This window comes from Pinus tabuliformis, chromosome 9 (genome assembly GCF_031772625.1).
Source record: "Pinus tabuliformis cultivar Carrire ecotype Pingquan chromosome 9, CPIR1, whole genome shotgun sequence".
Taxonomy (NCBI): domain Eukaryota; kingdom Viridiplantae; phylum Streptophyta; class Pinopsida; order Pinales; family Pinaceae; genus Pinus; species Pinus tabuliformis.
This window is the reverse complement of record NC_142307.1, coordinates 1,402,053,331-1,402,068,732: the sequence shown is the minus strand read 5'-3', so window position 1 is coordinate 1,402,068,732 and position 15,402 is coordinate 1,402,053,331. Positions and strand designations below refer to the sequence as shown.

Genomic DNA, 15,402 nt, shown 5'->3' with positions numbered 1-15,402 from the left:
TGGTAGATGTTTTGAACTCCAGCGCAACTAATGTCAAGTGATTAACAGGTAGAAAACATGAAGTTTCATAATAGCACTGCAGTGGGGACCAACGGTCTGCATGGGGCCAACGTAAACTTGGCTAGCTCACCCTCCATCACCGGAAGTCTCCATAAACAGCCGTAAGAACTCATCTTTGAAACACTCTCACCACCTTTGTTTCCATTTTATCATCATTCCCACAGCTGCAGCAAGCTCTATACTACCTCCATAGCAGTGAACCAGTCTTTCTTTGCCATTTTTTTAAAACCCTCCCGCCTATTGGGCTCTACAGGAGCATTGTTTCATTCTATAGGAGCCAGGGGATTTCTACAGGAAGGTTTCTATAGGAAAGGCAGAGAACAGCTCTGCAAAAAGAAAACCTGGGATTTTCGTCAAAATTCAAGCTCAAAATGAGGTAGGCTCGGGAAAACCTCTCTGCATATGACTTGTTTGAGTAAGGTGGTGAATTAAACATGGCATTAGATTGAAAAAAGAGAGTGAGTCTGCCTGCATATTGAAAAAAGAGAGTGAAAGTCTGCCTGCATATTTCCCTGAGTCTACACAATTTCTGTTTTCTTCTCTGCATCCGAAATCTCCTCATCCTTTTTCAAATTCTACTGTAAGGAAGATGCATGCAACAGTAGAGGCCAGCCTGTGTGTGTGAAAAAATGAATTTGCATATCTATCCACTTGCTGAAAAGAACTTGTGTCCTTATCCTCTGTTCTGTAAAAAAAAAATAAATATATTTTCAAAAATAGAAAGTCAAATTTAGGATAACAGCAGCTTAAAATAGGGGAATTATTGCAATTTGATGTTATAAGGAGAAGCACACAGGAAATTCCTTCTTGGTTTAAGAAAAAACCAAATTCAGCTATTCTCTATTTCAATGTTGCCTGTTTTTCTCACCTGAGCATTTTTTTCTGGTTAAAACACAAAAAGAAGGACTCAACACCATGCCAGGAGGATTCATGAGAAAATAACCTTTAAACTCTATCAAATTTCATCAACACCCTAAGGTGGTGGCCCTCTTCACCAAGGCAAACTGGATATCCTTCTTTGACAGAATTCAGGGATATGATGAGGAGATGACTGCAGAGTTTTTGATGTCCCTAAGACCACATTCAAAGACACATGCCACAGTTAATTTTAGGGGTTTGACCCTAGAGCTTACACTTGATTTCATCAGTAGAATCACCGGTCTTCCACTGGGGCTCCCTTGGAGCAAGGAGGAGAAATCATTGGGACAAGTTGCTAAGAAGACATTTTTTCAGCCTGAGGAGCATCCTGTAAAAGATAAAAATGGGGTCAGAAGTACAAGCTTGCCTCCTCTCTGGAGTGAAGTCAGTTACCAAATACTGAAGTATATCACATGTAAAGGGAGGTTGAGCATAATTTATGGTTATCATTTCAGGTTGTTGCATGAATTGAGGTATGGGATGGACTTGCCTCCAGCTAGAAAACTGAGCCTCCCATATTTTCTCCTTCAGTCTTTAATTGAATGTGGTACAAAGCTAAATGCAGGAGTCCCAGATCAGTTGGCCCACCATGGGCTCATCAAATTGTTGGTGGAAGATGCCTTACACACCTATACTATCCCCATATCTTGGGAAATTTTCAGAAATATGTCCAGGGATGATGACATCAAAACTTTGACTGAGGACATTAGCCCATCCAACAGTGATGAGGAGGGGCAAACTGAAGAAATTGAGAAGAACAATGATGAGGGAGCACAAGACATTCAAGCAGAGGGCAAAAGAGAGGAAGAACAAGAGGAAAAAGAAGAATTTGACAAGACTACTGAGCCTAAGGCAGAAAAGGAGACAACCTCAAAAACAAAGAAGAGAAAAAGGCAGGCCTCCATGTATTTCAAGGCCAAGAAAAGCACAAGAATTCAAACAAGCAGAATAGGAGGAGCAGTGGAAGGACATGGACAAGAAGGCAGAATTTTATGGCACACATGAGTAGACCACATCAAAAGCTTGGGATGATAGGAATGCCACCAGGGCCATCAAAGATGAAGAGATAGATTAGTTGCTCAGAGGATGAGCAACACCTTCAGTAGGGGGGTGATGATGAGCCCCAGAAATGGGTAATTATATGGACTCATCTTACCTCTTAATTCAACTTAATCCACCATTCTCATTATTTTATTGCATGTTTTTGATCATATTTATGCTAATAGAGTGAATTGGGTTAGTCATTATGCCAAAAAGTCTAATGTGTGATTTATGTAGATTTTTGGTCAAATTTGAGACAAAATCAAAGGTTTAATGAGCATTTAGTAGCCAAATTCGTGGAAAAACAAGGGAGAGAATTTGTAGGAGGGTGTTTGCTTCATTTATGAGCCCTTACGTCAAATTCTCCATCAAAAACTCGGAGCACAAAGCCAAAAGGCAACCAAGCATGTCAAGTAGGACTGTTGTTATCTTCAATTTCAGGAAGTCGAGTTCCTTCATTTTAGGAGGACTGTTGGAGGCCCCCATTTGTATAAATAAGAAGGCTTAGGGCCTCAATTTTGTGAGTCAAATTTTAGTTAGATTTTAGCCATTTGATAGTCTATTTTCACACTTTAGTGCAGCCTTGTAATCAGCTCATTTTCGAGCTTCTTCTTGTAGACAGTTTTGTGATGTAACTATTATTTTTTGATCAATGAAGATGAATCCAGCTTTGAACCAGTTCTGATCTTTCCTAGGGGGCTGTAGCTCTTGGGGTTGGGCCCAACCCAAGTGCCTAGTACCTCCTTTGTGTACTTTTATGTGTTTTTACTACATTCATAGAATAATTTCTGTTATAGAGGTTAAATCTTGCTTTGTTACTTAGGTTGTTTTTGATGATTAAGATAGTTGTTCGTGCTTCAGGTTGATTTGATAGTTTGGTAACAAAAAAGATCCACAAAAAGGCTACCAAGCAGTCCTTGATCTCCTTTCTCCCTCCTTGGCACAATGAATTGAGACCAAGGCACACTTGCTGCCACAAAAACATTGTTTTTTGCCTTCCAATGCAATTGCTAGTGTTAGATTTTGAGTTGGAAAAGTTGATATCAATTGTGTTTTCATGCTTAGATCTATTCTTACTTAGTTTCCATAGCTTTCTTGCATGATTTCCTATCCATAATCTTCTGTTCATCATGTTTCTGATGACTACATCAGAATTAGGTCAAAATAGATAAATCTCTATTTTTTTGTCTTTGCTTGGATCAGTTTTGGAAAGTAATGTGCAGAACACCTGTAAGACACTCCAGCCTATCCTTCCTCCATCATACAACCTGCTCTAGTCCCCCGCTCAAGATTTCTTTCCCTCATTCGCCACACTTTCCCAACTTGCCCTAATTTCTACATTTTTGTGCAACATTGCTTTCTTCATCCTTGAACAAATCCAACCATCCTCATCACTCCTGAGCTTCATCTACTAGGTCCTAGATCCCTTAACATCCCTAACCACCCTTCATTTCCACTTTCCCACCATTTTTCCTCCATCAACCCTCTAAAAACCACTTTCGGCCTGTTCCTGTAGAATTTCCTGTAGATCCCCTGCAGCCTCCTGTAGAAGTTCACGCGAGCAATTTTTCGAGATCTAAGCATAGTGGAAATCTTCAGAAGGGTTCTAGGGACCCCTTAGGTCCTCTCCACACCTTCTCAACCTCCTGCAAACGCCCATTCCATTTCCTTTCGCCAATAAACCGCTGCACAATCAACAATAGTTAAAACACATGCATAATAATTCTGCATAAAATTGCTCAAAAATACAAAAATATGATTTTTCCATATTTACCTTTAGAAGTAGATTAAACACATACATTTTACCTTTTCAATAGTCAATGGTATCCATTCGAGTAGCTTACATCTCTTTTCTTGCACAGGTAGGGTTAATCGGTAAAACTAGGGTTTGCATTTCCTTTCAGCTTTCATCTCCTTTCTGCAAGTAGACTAGCCTCTTTTGAGTTAGATTTCATCCATCACAGTTAAAAGCTTCTTCTAAGAACTCATAGAAGTTGGCTTAAGCTCCTAGTGAACTTGTACCAGCTGATCAAGTGACAGCCTGCAGTAAGAGCTAGTACTTGTGCATATAACACCGTCGCTTCCAAGTTTGTTACAAACTATCGGGTTAATAAAAGTAAAGTAGGGAGTCCCAGGAGTTGCAACATCATTGCTGCAATACTGGAGCTCACCAAGGGCCCATTCGTTAAAGTTTACCTTTAGATATTCCTTGGAGAGTTACTCTATTTTTCACTTGACAACCTTCTCAATGCTAGCCACCTCATATTTTATTGCCATATAGAATCTATAGTGGAAGTTGACAAACATTCTCATAGCATTTTTCTAGTGATGTGTTGTGGCCCTTATAGGGAAGGGTATAATTTGATAGAGGATGAAGTGCCTATGTTGAGCCCACATTTGTTGCATAAAGAGAATGAACATACATCTTTAGTGACGGTGTAGGTTTTAAAAAGAATGAACCACAAATTTCCCATAATGGCACATGATCTCATCATCCTACTCAAATCATTTCTTAAACTATCACTTGGATGAGATAGCTTTGCATTGAAATCTCTTGTTCCCCTTCCTTAACATTGTTTCATTATGCTAACATGCACAAGATTATAGACTTAGCTCCTATAGGCCCTTCAAGGATTTGGCATTCATCAGAATAGCCCTACTTTTACAAGGTCTTCCTTCATAGGAGGACTTGTATGAGAATTACAACAAAATTTTTTTTTCTCTTCCAAAATGTTGTTGGGTTTTAAGAAGAAACCTGATCTTCAAATTGTTTCTTCAGTTCTTGTACCTTTTCCTTGATTTATTTTCTCTACAACTGCTCTTCAATCTTCAAATTAGCCTTGATATGCTTGAGCTCCTGGATTTTTTGCTGCTTTCTTTTTATAGTTTCTGCTACTTGGACTATTATGGACAATTGTGGAGTGGATAAAAATGGAAGGATGATCTTAGGTTTGGTTTTGGTCTTGCAGATTCCAGGGATGGATGGGATTGTGATAAAATACCCTACTTTCCCATATTCTATTCTCATAGATCCATGGGGTTCTACTACTACAAGGAATGGCATTCCTAAATGCAGCCCACTGGGATATCTGCAAGTAGAAATTTCATATCTAGATAGTAGTGATCAAAGCATAGAGTTGCTTTAGGTACCTCATAATCCATCTGCATTAACTTATTCCCTATCCCAATAGAAAAATGATTTGTATGAACCTCGTAAATACTGGGGATGATCTCTTTGTTTACAATGTTCAGGTTAGAGCCCAAATCTATCAAATCTTTCAATTTAAAACTTTGGCCCTTCATCTTAATTTTCATGAGGACGTGATACTTTTGATATTGTATGGCGAGTATCCTCATTGCATTAAGTCCTTACATATGTTTAGTATCAAATATATTAATGTTTGGATTTCCCTTTTCATCAAATTATTCCAATGGAGGTTGCATTTGTCCAAGTTGTTTGATTTGTTCTTTTAATTCATTTATCTCTTGTCTGGCCCAAAGATCTATTTGATTCTTTTGTTCTATCCTGTTGATTTTCACTCTGAGTACTACAACTTCTTTCTTTAGAATATTTATTTCTTTGCCTAAATCATTCATTGTAAGGGGTTGTGTTCTCTCATTTTTGTTATGTCTTATGAATGATTTGGTATTTCTTTCAAAGCTTGCATCAACAAAATTAGGCTTTCTACCTGTGGGGCTAGGAATTTCTGAGAACTTACAAGATTTCGCCATTGTTTTAAGGAAGGAATACAAAAGAGTTGTCTTCATATCTCCTTCAAGCAAAGGTTTTATTTGAGACATCATTTGTGCATCTCCATCTCCTCTTCCTTGAGCCTTTCTGAGATTCTTCTTCACTGCTACAATTAATGATTTCAATATTGCAGTTACAAACATCGGGATATTTACAAGAACAATGATTAGTAATCAACAAGGCTTCTTGTTGAATCATTTAGATATATCTTCGGAATCTATTTCAAAGTTTGAAGTTTCTGTACTTGAAGAACAACATCCTTCATCTAGAACATGGACTTCTTCTGTTTTAATATGAAAAGGATGATGCAGACATTGATTTGTATTGTGTCTGTCTGAGCCACACCTATTGTAGTGAGCAGAGAAGATCTGTTGTGAACTTTCTACCTTTTCATTGATCATTTCAAGTCTTTCTTGTGATGCTTTTCCTTTAACTCTGTTGGAGGCTTCTCCTTATGGGCATCTATTTCTTAGGTGGCCTAATTTCCCACACAACCAACAAGTAAGACTTTGTCTAGAATTACTTTGTAGATTACATTTCATGGAGCAATGAGAAAAAGCCGCGAGGTCCTTGAATTTGTGTTTTTTGGGAACTAAAGTGCAGAAGGTAACATCAAGAGCTTTCATGATGATTTTCAATCTCCTTGATTCATACATTCCTTGCTAGATATCATATTCGATTGTTGAATAGTAGGCCTGCAAGGCTATGCCAAAAGATTGTTCATTATGTAGACTGTGACATTCATTAAGGATTCAAATCTCTTCTATTGCCTATACCTAACGCTAAATCCATGCCTAGGTGACTGTTATGAAGTAAAATGGTCTCCTAAGGCTACATTCTTGATTTTTTAAAAATTCATCAACGTTTAGTTATATTGTATACATGAGTGAAAGATGGAGGTTATGTAGGTTTGTCAGGACCATAAATTCTATACTAATGAAAAGGCTGATCGATGTTTAACTTCAACATATTATCAACTACTTATTGAGTTGTGTTGAATGACAAGGTCGTTCTCTCAAAGATCAAGTGGGATTACCTTATGATCGATGCACATATCTAATGGAGAATAATAGAGCTTCATCCTATGCTACTCTCTATGGATTAAGTACCAAATAAGTGTTAGATTACTGGAAAGTGGCATAGATTTTACTACCTCTTCCACTTCTTTGGTAGATATCCCTTTTCAGCGAGCTTCATTTTTCTCTTAGGTAACAAAAGACAGAATGTGATGGGTTTTTTTTGTATAACATTTGAATGACACAGAAGCTAAATATCACATGCAGAAGCTAAATTGCATGTTGGGCATGATGAATTTGTTTTCTGTTGACTCAGATGCTATGGTTTTTTTCTGCAATTTCACACACAGATGCTAAATTGCACACACAATTTTTTCATATGGTAAATTAATTGAAGATTTGAAAGATTAAAAATAATAGAAAGAAATAAAGGGATAAAAATGAAGTTTATATTGTAAATTAATGGAAGATTTAAAAAAACAGAAAGAAAATACTTGAATTATTCCAACCTAATTACAATCTGCACAATATCTGATTGAGTGAATCCAGCTGCAGATGAGTAGAATGAAAGTTTATGAAGCAATTGTGAGGTGGTTTTATATATTTCTGTTGTTGAATTTGATTGGAAGGGAGGAATGATGTGGATTGATTTTTTCGAAATTCAAATGTGTGTTGTGGATTGATTTGGATGTCGTCCAATGGCTGATAAACTCTTATGGTTGATGCTTGTGCTTTCCTTTGTGTTTTCTTGTGTTTAATTCCTGATCTTGTGTGTTGGTGTCATTTATTGTTTCGAGCGGGGTGCATTGATGAACATATATGAAGTTATGGTTGACACATACATTCTCTATTCTTGTGCAGATAGCGATGAACTTTGGGCATAACTACTCCAGTGTATAGTTAATGGGATTGGCTTGATGTGATATGTGTTATGTTGGATAGTATGGGAAGCCAGTGGTTGATTGTTAATTTTGTCTTGTTTCCTAAAACAAATGTGGAGGTACTTGTGACAGTTTGTCTTGTCAAATTGTCATAGTAAAGGCTAGTGTTGGAGAGTGGTAAGTCCAATCAATATATGGGCCCATTTTAGACATATTTAAATAACTTATATAACTTAATATTATCTATTTATATTTTAAGTATGAATGTTTTTTGTGCTCATATAAACCGATTTTAAACATATTTAAACAAGGAGCCACTATGGTGGCGCTAGTCCCTGCCGGTTGAGATTTAACTTGTGTTTAATTTGCATTATCATCAGAGCGGGTTTGCATTACTAGTATGTTTTAGGCATGTTTACTTGTATTAAGGTTTAGTGAATTGAATAGCGAATTGTTGTATGGACTTTTTGACTTTATGCAAAGAGTAAAATATAATGAACTTTGCGTTTGTTAAATAAGAATTGTGATAAATGTAAGATTAGTTTTAGATGTAATATTTCAATGTCTCATGATTTAGAAAATGTGTAGATTAATAATTAAAATGTAATAAAATTTAAGATTGAATCATGGAAACTTTGACGGGAAAAAACTATAAAAGGTAATAATAATGCATTATAATGTATGAAGAATTAAAGAGTGTTAAAGTAAGTTATGTATTTTAATGGTGCATAAAAGATAGAATTTTGTTATATTTTTACATTTGAATATTATGGAAATATTCATAAAATGATAATCAGCAAATAAACATTATTATAAATATAAATTTGATAATTAAATCCGTGGTGGAGAGTGTTCAATATTTAGATAAACGATTGTCGGAAGTCAAAGAAGAACTTAAGCATTTAAAAATTATGGAGTCTTGGACCCATGATTGAAAGATTAGATATCTAGTAACATGTTTGGACATAAGCGATACCATTCAGGTTAATGTCAATGATTGGCGAATTATTTCATGGTCAAAAGAACAAAAGATATATTTATTTTAAAATATTGTTTATCATAACTTTAGTGTGAATTTTAAATTTCTCCAATTACAAATTAGCAAAGAAAATAAACCCTGTATCTAATTTCTAATTAGTAATTTGTTGCATTTAATTAATAATTTGTTGTGATGCAAAAGGACATGACTTTTGGTCTTTTTTATAGCTTTGGGTTAGTAAATATTGGATCTAAGCACAATAGCAAAGCAATTTTGATAAGTTTATTTTATAAATTAAAAACTAAAACAAAGAAATTAAATTTAAAAAAACATTCAAACTCTACGAGTTGAAATGTAAATTGATCATGATCTGCAAGAAAATATTCATTATCTTTTGGTGTTGTGAAAGGACTTACATCACAGATAAATAGATGCCATTAAACATAGTTGTTTTTCTATTTTGTGATTATCTTAATAAGGGGGTATAGTTTAATATAATTCATTTATTTGGCATAGCATAGGCATAGGAGGTATGATGACATATAGAATGACGAAAATTGAGATAATTGAAAATAATAAAAAAATGGAGATTGACTATAGCACTTCAAATTACTCTATTTTTTAGTTAGAAATAATGTTTTGGCAGCTTGATTTTATAAAAGTTATTATGTTATTAAACTTTATATGTGGTGACAAGAAAGGCTTGCCTTGGGATAAGCTAATTATTGCAGGTTAACACAACTAGGAGAAATGATGTTACATGTTATAAATTATGAAAGTCATATTCAATTAATAGTGTTTTAAAAAATAGATAAGAGTTCATTTCAATGTGGGAATCTTTTTATTCAAGGAATTTTATTTCTTTGTGATTGGAAGTGTAATCTTTGCATTATGAATACTGAATAATAAAAATATTATAGGAAATTTATAGTTAGTTAAAACTATAAATAGTTTAATAGTTATAATTAAATATGAATGGATAAGCAATATTTAATATTATATGGCTAATTTAAATAATAAAATGTATTATTTGTTTAAACATTAAAGATTAAAGATAGAGTGTCATATTATAATTAAATAAAAACAAATAATAAGAATATTTTTATTTTTTAAAAGTTATTATGTTATTAAACTTTATACTTGGTAACAAGAAACTAATACAACTGGAAGGAATGATATTACATGTTATGAATTATGAAAGTCATATTCAATTAATACTGTTTTAAATAAGAAATAGATAACAGTTCATTTCAATGTGCGAATCTTTTTATTCAAGGAATTTTATTTCTTTGTAATTGGAAATGTAGTCTTTCCATCATGAATACTGAATAATAAAAATATTATAGGAAATTTATACTTAGTTAAAACTATAAATAATTTAATAGTTATAATTAAATATAAATGAATAAGCAGTATTTAATATTATATGGGTAATTTAAATCATAAAATGCATTATTTATTTAAACAATGCAAGATAGAGTGTGATATTACAATTAAATAAAAATAAATAATAATAATATTTTTATATTAGATCAGAGATATTGAAATTTAATTAAACATTAGCATAATGAATCAAGAGCCATAGAGACAAAATAAAAAGTGCCAATGCAATTCTTATTAACTAATAATTAATGCATTAAACATTGGCATAATGAAAAAAAATTGGACCAGAGATATTGAAATTTAATTAAACATTAGCATAATGATTCAAGAGCCATAGAGACAAAATAAAAACTGCCAATGCAATTTTTATTAAGTAATAGTTAATGCATTAAACATTAGCATAATGAATCAAGAGCCATAGAGACAAAATAAAAACTGCCAATGCCAATTTTTATTATTAACTAATAATTAATGCAACATTCCACTAGATGAATGTTCACATACAAGATGATCATTTAAGAACATAGGATTTGTGCTGTAACATTTTGCCTTCTGTCAATACAATGTCATTTTGTCAGCAATGACAACAGTTCATTCCAAGTCTGCATGTTTCAAAAATTTCAGTTGAAGGGGATCCCATGGAATTTGCAGAAATTTATGCTTTTTTATACTAGCTTAACTGCTGAATTTTAACAAGATCATTTGCAGACTTTCCTAGAATGGCTGCAACTGTGCGTTGAGATGTTACAACTTCAACTGTAGTTTTTGTGATAAGCTGACCAGCTGCTGTCACACTGCCAAAGGTGATATACAATGTCAAGGACATTAGCACAGAAATACTGATCAGCAAAAGCACTATGATAGTAGCAATTGACAAAATTTTGCAAATGTTATGTACCTTTCAAATCTGGCAAAAGTCTGTTGACAAAGAATTGGGCTTCAAACTCAGAGAAATTGCCAATACTGTTTATATTGCGATTTGACTGAATTTTGAAACAAAGCATATAGTTAGTTAGTACTGCAGGGGTTCATGTTTGTAGACAGATTTATGGTTGTCACACTGCCAAAGGTGATATACAATGTCAAGGACATTAGCACAGAAATACTGATCAACAAAAGCACTATGATAGTGGCAATTGACAAAATTTTCCAAATGTTATGTACCTTTCAAATCTGGCAGAAGTCTGTTGACAAAGAATTGGGTTGTCAAACTCAACTTCAACTGTAGTTTTTGTGATAAGCTGACCAGCTGCTGTCACACTGCCAAAGGTGATATACAATGTCAAGGACATTAGCACAGAAATAGTGATCAGTAGCAATTGACAAAATTTTGCAAATGTTATGTACCTTTCAAATCTGGCAGAAGTCTGTTGACAAAGAATTGGGTCTTCAAACTCAGAGAAATTGCCAATAGTGTTTATATTGCGATTTGACTGAATTTTGAAACAAAGCATATAGTTAGTTAGTACTGCAGGGGTTCATGTTTGCAGACAGATTTATGGTTGTCACACTGCCAAACGTGATATACAATGTCAAGGATATTAGCACAGAAATACTGATAAGCAAAAGCACTATGATAGTAGCAATTGACAAAATTTTGCAAATGTTATGTACCTTTCAAATCTGGCAGAAGTCTGTTGACAAAGAATTGGGTCCTGAAACTCAGAAAAATTGCCAATACTGTTTATATTGCGATTTGACTGAATTTTGAAACAAAGCATATAGTTAGTACTCCAGGGGTTCGTGTTTGCAAGCAGATTTATTGTTAATTATCTTAAATAGAAATTTAATTGAATCAAGGAATCTGATTTTGTTGTAAGAAATCAAAATCAAAAAGTAGCAATAGAGGGACAGTAGACGAATTGTTGACAAATGTTGGAAAATGTCAGAGGGAGATCAAGAACTGCATACAAAATTGGTGCAGTTGTTTGCTGTGGATTGCCTGAAATTTCAATCAGTGATTCAGATTTTCCTGGTCTAACTTCAAGAAGATTAACTTTGGCATCAGAAATCTGACCATACAAAGAAAACATGATCAGTAAATAAAGTGTGTTCATAGCAACGCATCAACAATTGAGCTTATTATTCGATCATGCAAGAGTCCATGGTTATTTGAGCATTATAAGTTAATGGCATTCTGGTTGAATACTGAGGGTTTGTCTTAGCTGTGATTGGCATGCGCTATGGTGGTCTGATTGGCGGCCAGCTGTTCCTGCTCGAGATGCTGGAAAGTTCGGCTTGGGTTTTACTGTCTTCGTGGCCTTTGGGTTGGTATTGTTACTTGCTTGTCTAGCTTTGCAGTCTGTGTGATTTTTCGTCTGTGGTGGAGTCCCTGGTTGCTCGGATATTGTTACTTGCTTGTTTAGCTCTGCAGTCTGTGCGATTTTTCGTCTGTGGTGGTCTTGTGGGTGGACAACTGTCCCTGGTCGAGATCCTGAAAAGTTACTCGACTTGGGTTTATTGTCTCTTCGTTTCCCTCAAGAGTCCATGGCTATTTGAGCATTATAAGTTAATGGCGTTCTGGTTAAATACTGAGGGTTTCTCTTATCTGCATCGCTTTTATGAGCGATATAAGCTAAGTCGAACCAAGGTTTTGAAGGTTGGAAAGGTTGGTTTTGGGAGTGGAAAGGTTTTGGGGTGTTATTGGGGGCTCGCATCGTTGGAGGTGAAGGGCAGGTGGTCCGGTGACTCCCAAGCCGTTATGTAACGTTGGTATGAATCGGACTGTGTTCGCGCCCTTTGGGTTATTATTGGTACTTGGTTGTTTAGGTCTGCAATCTCTGCGATTTTTCATTTGTATTTGTTGTATTCTCTGCGCTAAAAACACAATGTGGTTTCTGCTGGCCGTGATGCTGTGGACTTGTCTTAGCTACATGGGTTTTATGGAAATTTCTGTAAATGTCGGTTTCGACCGCCATTTGGAACGAGGCAACTTGAGTCAAGCTATGGAGTGTATTCAAGGTTTTTCGGTTATGGATCTATGGGTATTCGACTTTGATATTACTCCTAGAACGAAAGGTTGCTTTGTTGACTAAAGTTGTATAAGACTAAAACACATGCCTAAGATGGCTTGTTGCAGCTTTGCAATGTTGACGAGATCTGTTTTGATTTGCAAAAACAGTTTATTAGAAAGTGAGTATTGTACATACCTCAACCAATTGATCAGTTTCGAAAGCACACCGAGGAAGTTGTTCTCTTTATAATATTCTAATATTGGCAGCTGTTGTGTGCCTCGTATCAGAAGTCGGTACGGCATCCCTGCCAATTAGACAACACAATTTCAAAATAAGATCAACTTGCTGAAACGTACTTTATCATATGCAATCCTATTACTGGTTAGGAACTGTATCTGCGATCAAACTTCAGATTCACACCAACTAGCTAAACATGAGAATGCAGAAGGAGAGATCAAAAGTGTGAGGCTACAAAGCCATAAACTTTTGGCACAAAGCCTGTAGCATGTGCTTTTCAATGAGGTCTAATAGAAACATTGGCTGAAAATATTGCAGAATGCTGAGGATGTAGGCAATTAAATGCAAAGAACCGACTAGAAATTTTAGGCACGCGTTTGATAAAAAGTTTTAAGTCCCCTTGCCGAAGTACTCCAAAGTAGCTTCTGCATAGACAACACTGTGTGTGAAGTGCACTTCAAATGATATAAAAAATGAAATGGGTTGAGGTAAACTTACTGCTTGGACATTCTTTATCATGGTTATTTTAAAACGCCAAATAAACCTTATTCTCTGCCCTGTAAACCTTAATTCGACTTAGGAAAAATGCCAAATATTTCCAAATATCGCCGCGGTCAACCCAAAGTCAGTGATCTATCGATCGCTTATAGTCCCCGGCAGGGACTAGTAACTATGTGTCATCATCTTTGTTTTTTAATTCTTGAGTCAAATGAATGCAATTAAACTAAAACAGAATGCACACAGAATCCAGAGTAACACGTAGCAAAGTTTTAGAGACATATATCTAAAAGCAAGTGAAACAGAAAATAAACGTACTTTCACGTTGAACTGTGAGCGGCTCTGTTTTAGAAGATAAAGAATTGCAAAAAAGTCATTTCTATCTATATCTGAATCCAACAGAATTTGATGCGGTGCTCCATGCAATGGAAAAATTTGACAACTTAGGTAAGCCAACAGAAATATTTGGGAAAGAATAAACACATGTAACATCGTCATGATGCTCTGTGACGAGTTGCATTTTGTATCATCAAGTGCACTTGCTCATGCAAATAAACTAGTCGAGTCAAAACAGTAGTCAAATTATGCAAGACTGAAATAACATGGAAGTGTAATCTAAAACATCTGAACTCAATTTTGCATCTAATAATATGTTGAGCCATAAATAAAACAAAGATGTTTGGATAAGGTATTTGCAAAAAAACCTGAAATAGTTGCAAACAGAAAGAAGCATCAAATAGTTGCAGATTGCACTTGCCTTATGTGAGCAGGGAAGAACACAATTTCAATATAAGATCAAGCTGCTTAAAGGTGTTTTATCGTATCCAATGCTATTGCTGGTTACAGAGTTGTATTTGCGATCAAACTTCAGATTCATGCTAACTTGAGCCTCCTTCTACCCTGATTGAAGCTGTTTTTCTTCTGATGCATCACCAAGTAAAACAGAACGTCAACAATGTAGCAGAAGATTCAAACTGATATAAAAGTGGTTTCCAACATTAATGCAATTGATATATCTAGCCATTTAGCTAACCAACGTATGCAAAAGGTATCACCCCATAAACCTCGTTCAGACTCCTTTATATTTGTAGATGCAGAATAATGCATTTTATGAAGATATGTATCAATATCATTAACACAATGTAACTTGTATAGGAACTAAGGTGCTAGTTCATATTGATATGACTGTATTGCTTCAACGTCATTGTTCTTTAAGCAAAAAAGAAAGTGGTCTATTAACGCATTTCGCAATTTATTTGAAGTATAACGAAAATGTAGAAGCATTTCGAACGAGTCAAATAGACAATCTCCTACAGTATATGAAAATGCATTTAGTCTAAAAAGACCATTTCTTTTTAATACAATATCAATGTTGTCAGGCAAAATGCATTGCAATCTGAATTTGTAATTGTCAACATCTATTATTTCTTCCATTATGTGCAATTGCTTACCAGGGTTGGCTTTTGCAATTGTCTTGTACAGCTTTGCAAAAAAATATTGATGAAGCTAGCAAAAACTGAACATGACTGACATCGATAGCCCACCAAACCCCCCTGAAGCTTCTCAACACCAAAGTGTTTCCCAAAGAAAGATGTCCCTTTTTCAACAAAACTACCAATGCAAACATTTGCAGTTTCGTTGAAAAAGGGAGATCGTTCTTTGAGAAAGACTTTGGCGTTGAGAA

General features: G+C 35.0%; 1 protein-coding gene across 1 annotated transcript in view; it reads right to left on the bottom strand.

Annotated features, from left to right (window-relative positions):
* LOC149153795 (NADP-dependent malic enzyme 2-like) overlaps window positions 1-15,402 on the bottom strand; it is an 86,044-nt gene that overhangs the window by 29,613 nt on the left and 41,029 nt on the right. The window contains exon 5 of the mRNA XM_089443926.1: window positions 3,654-3,704. Within this exon, the coding sequence (XP_089300052.1) occupies window positions 3,654-3,704 (51 nt within the window). The remainder of the gene's footprint in view (window positions 1-3,653; window positions 3,705-15,402) is intronic.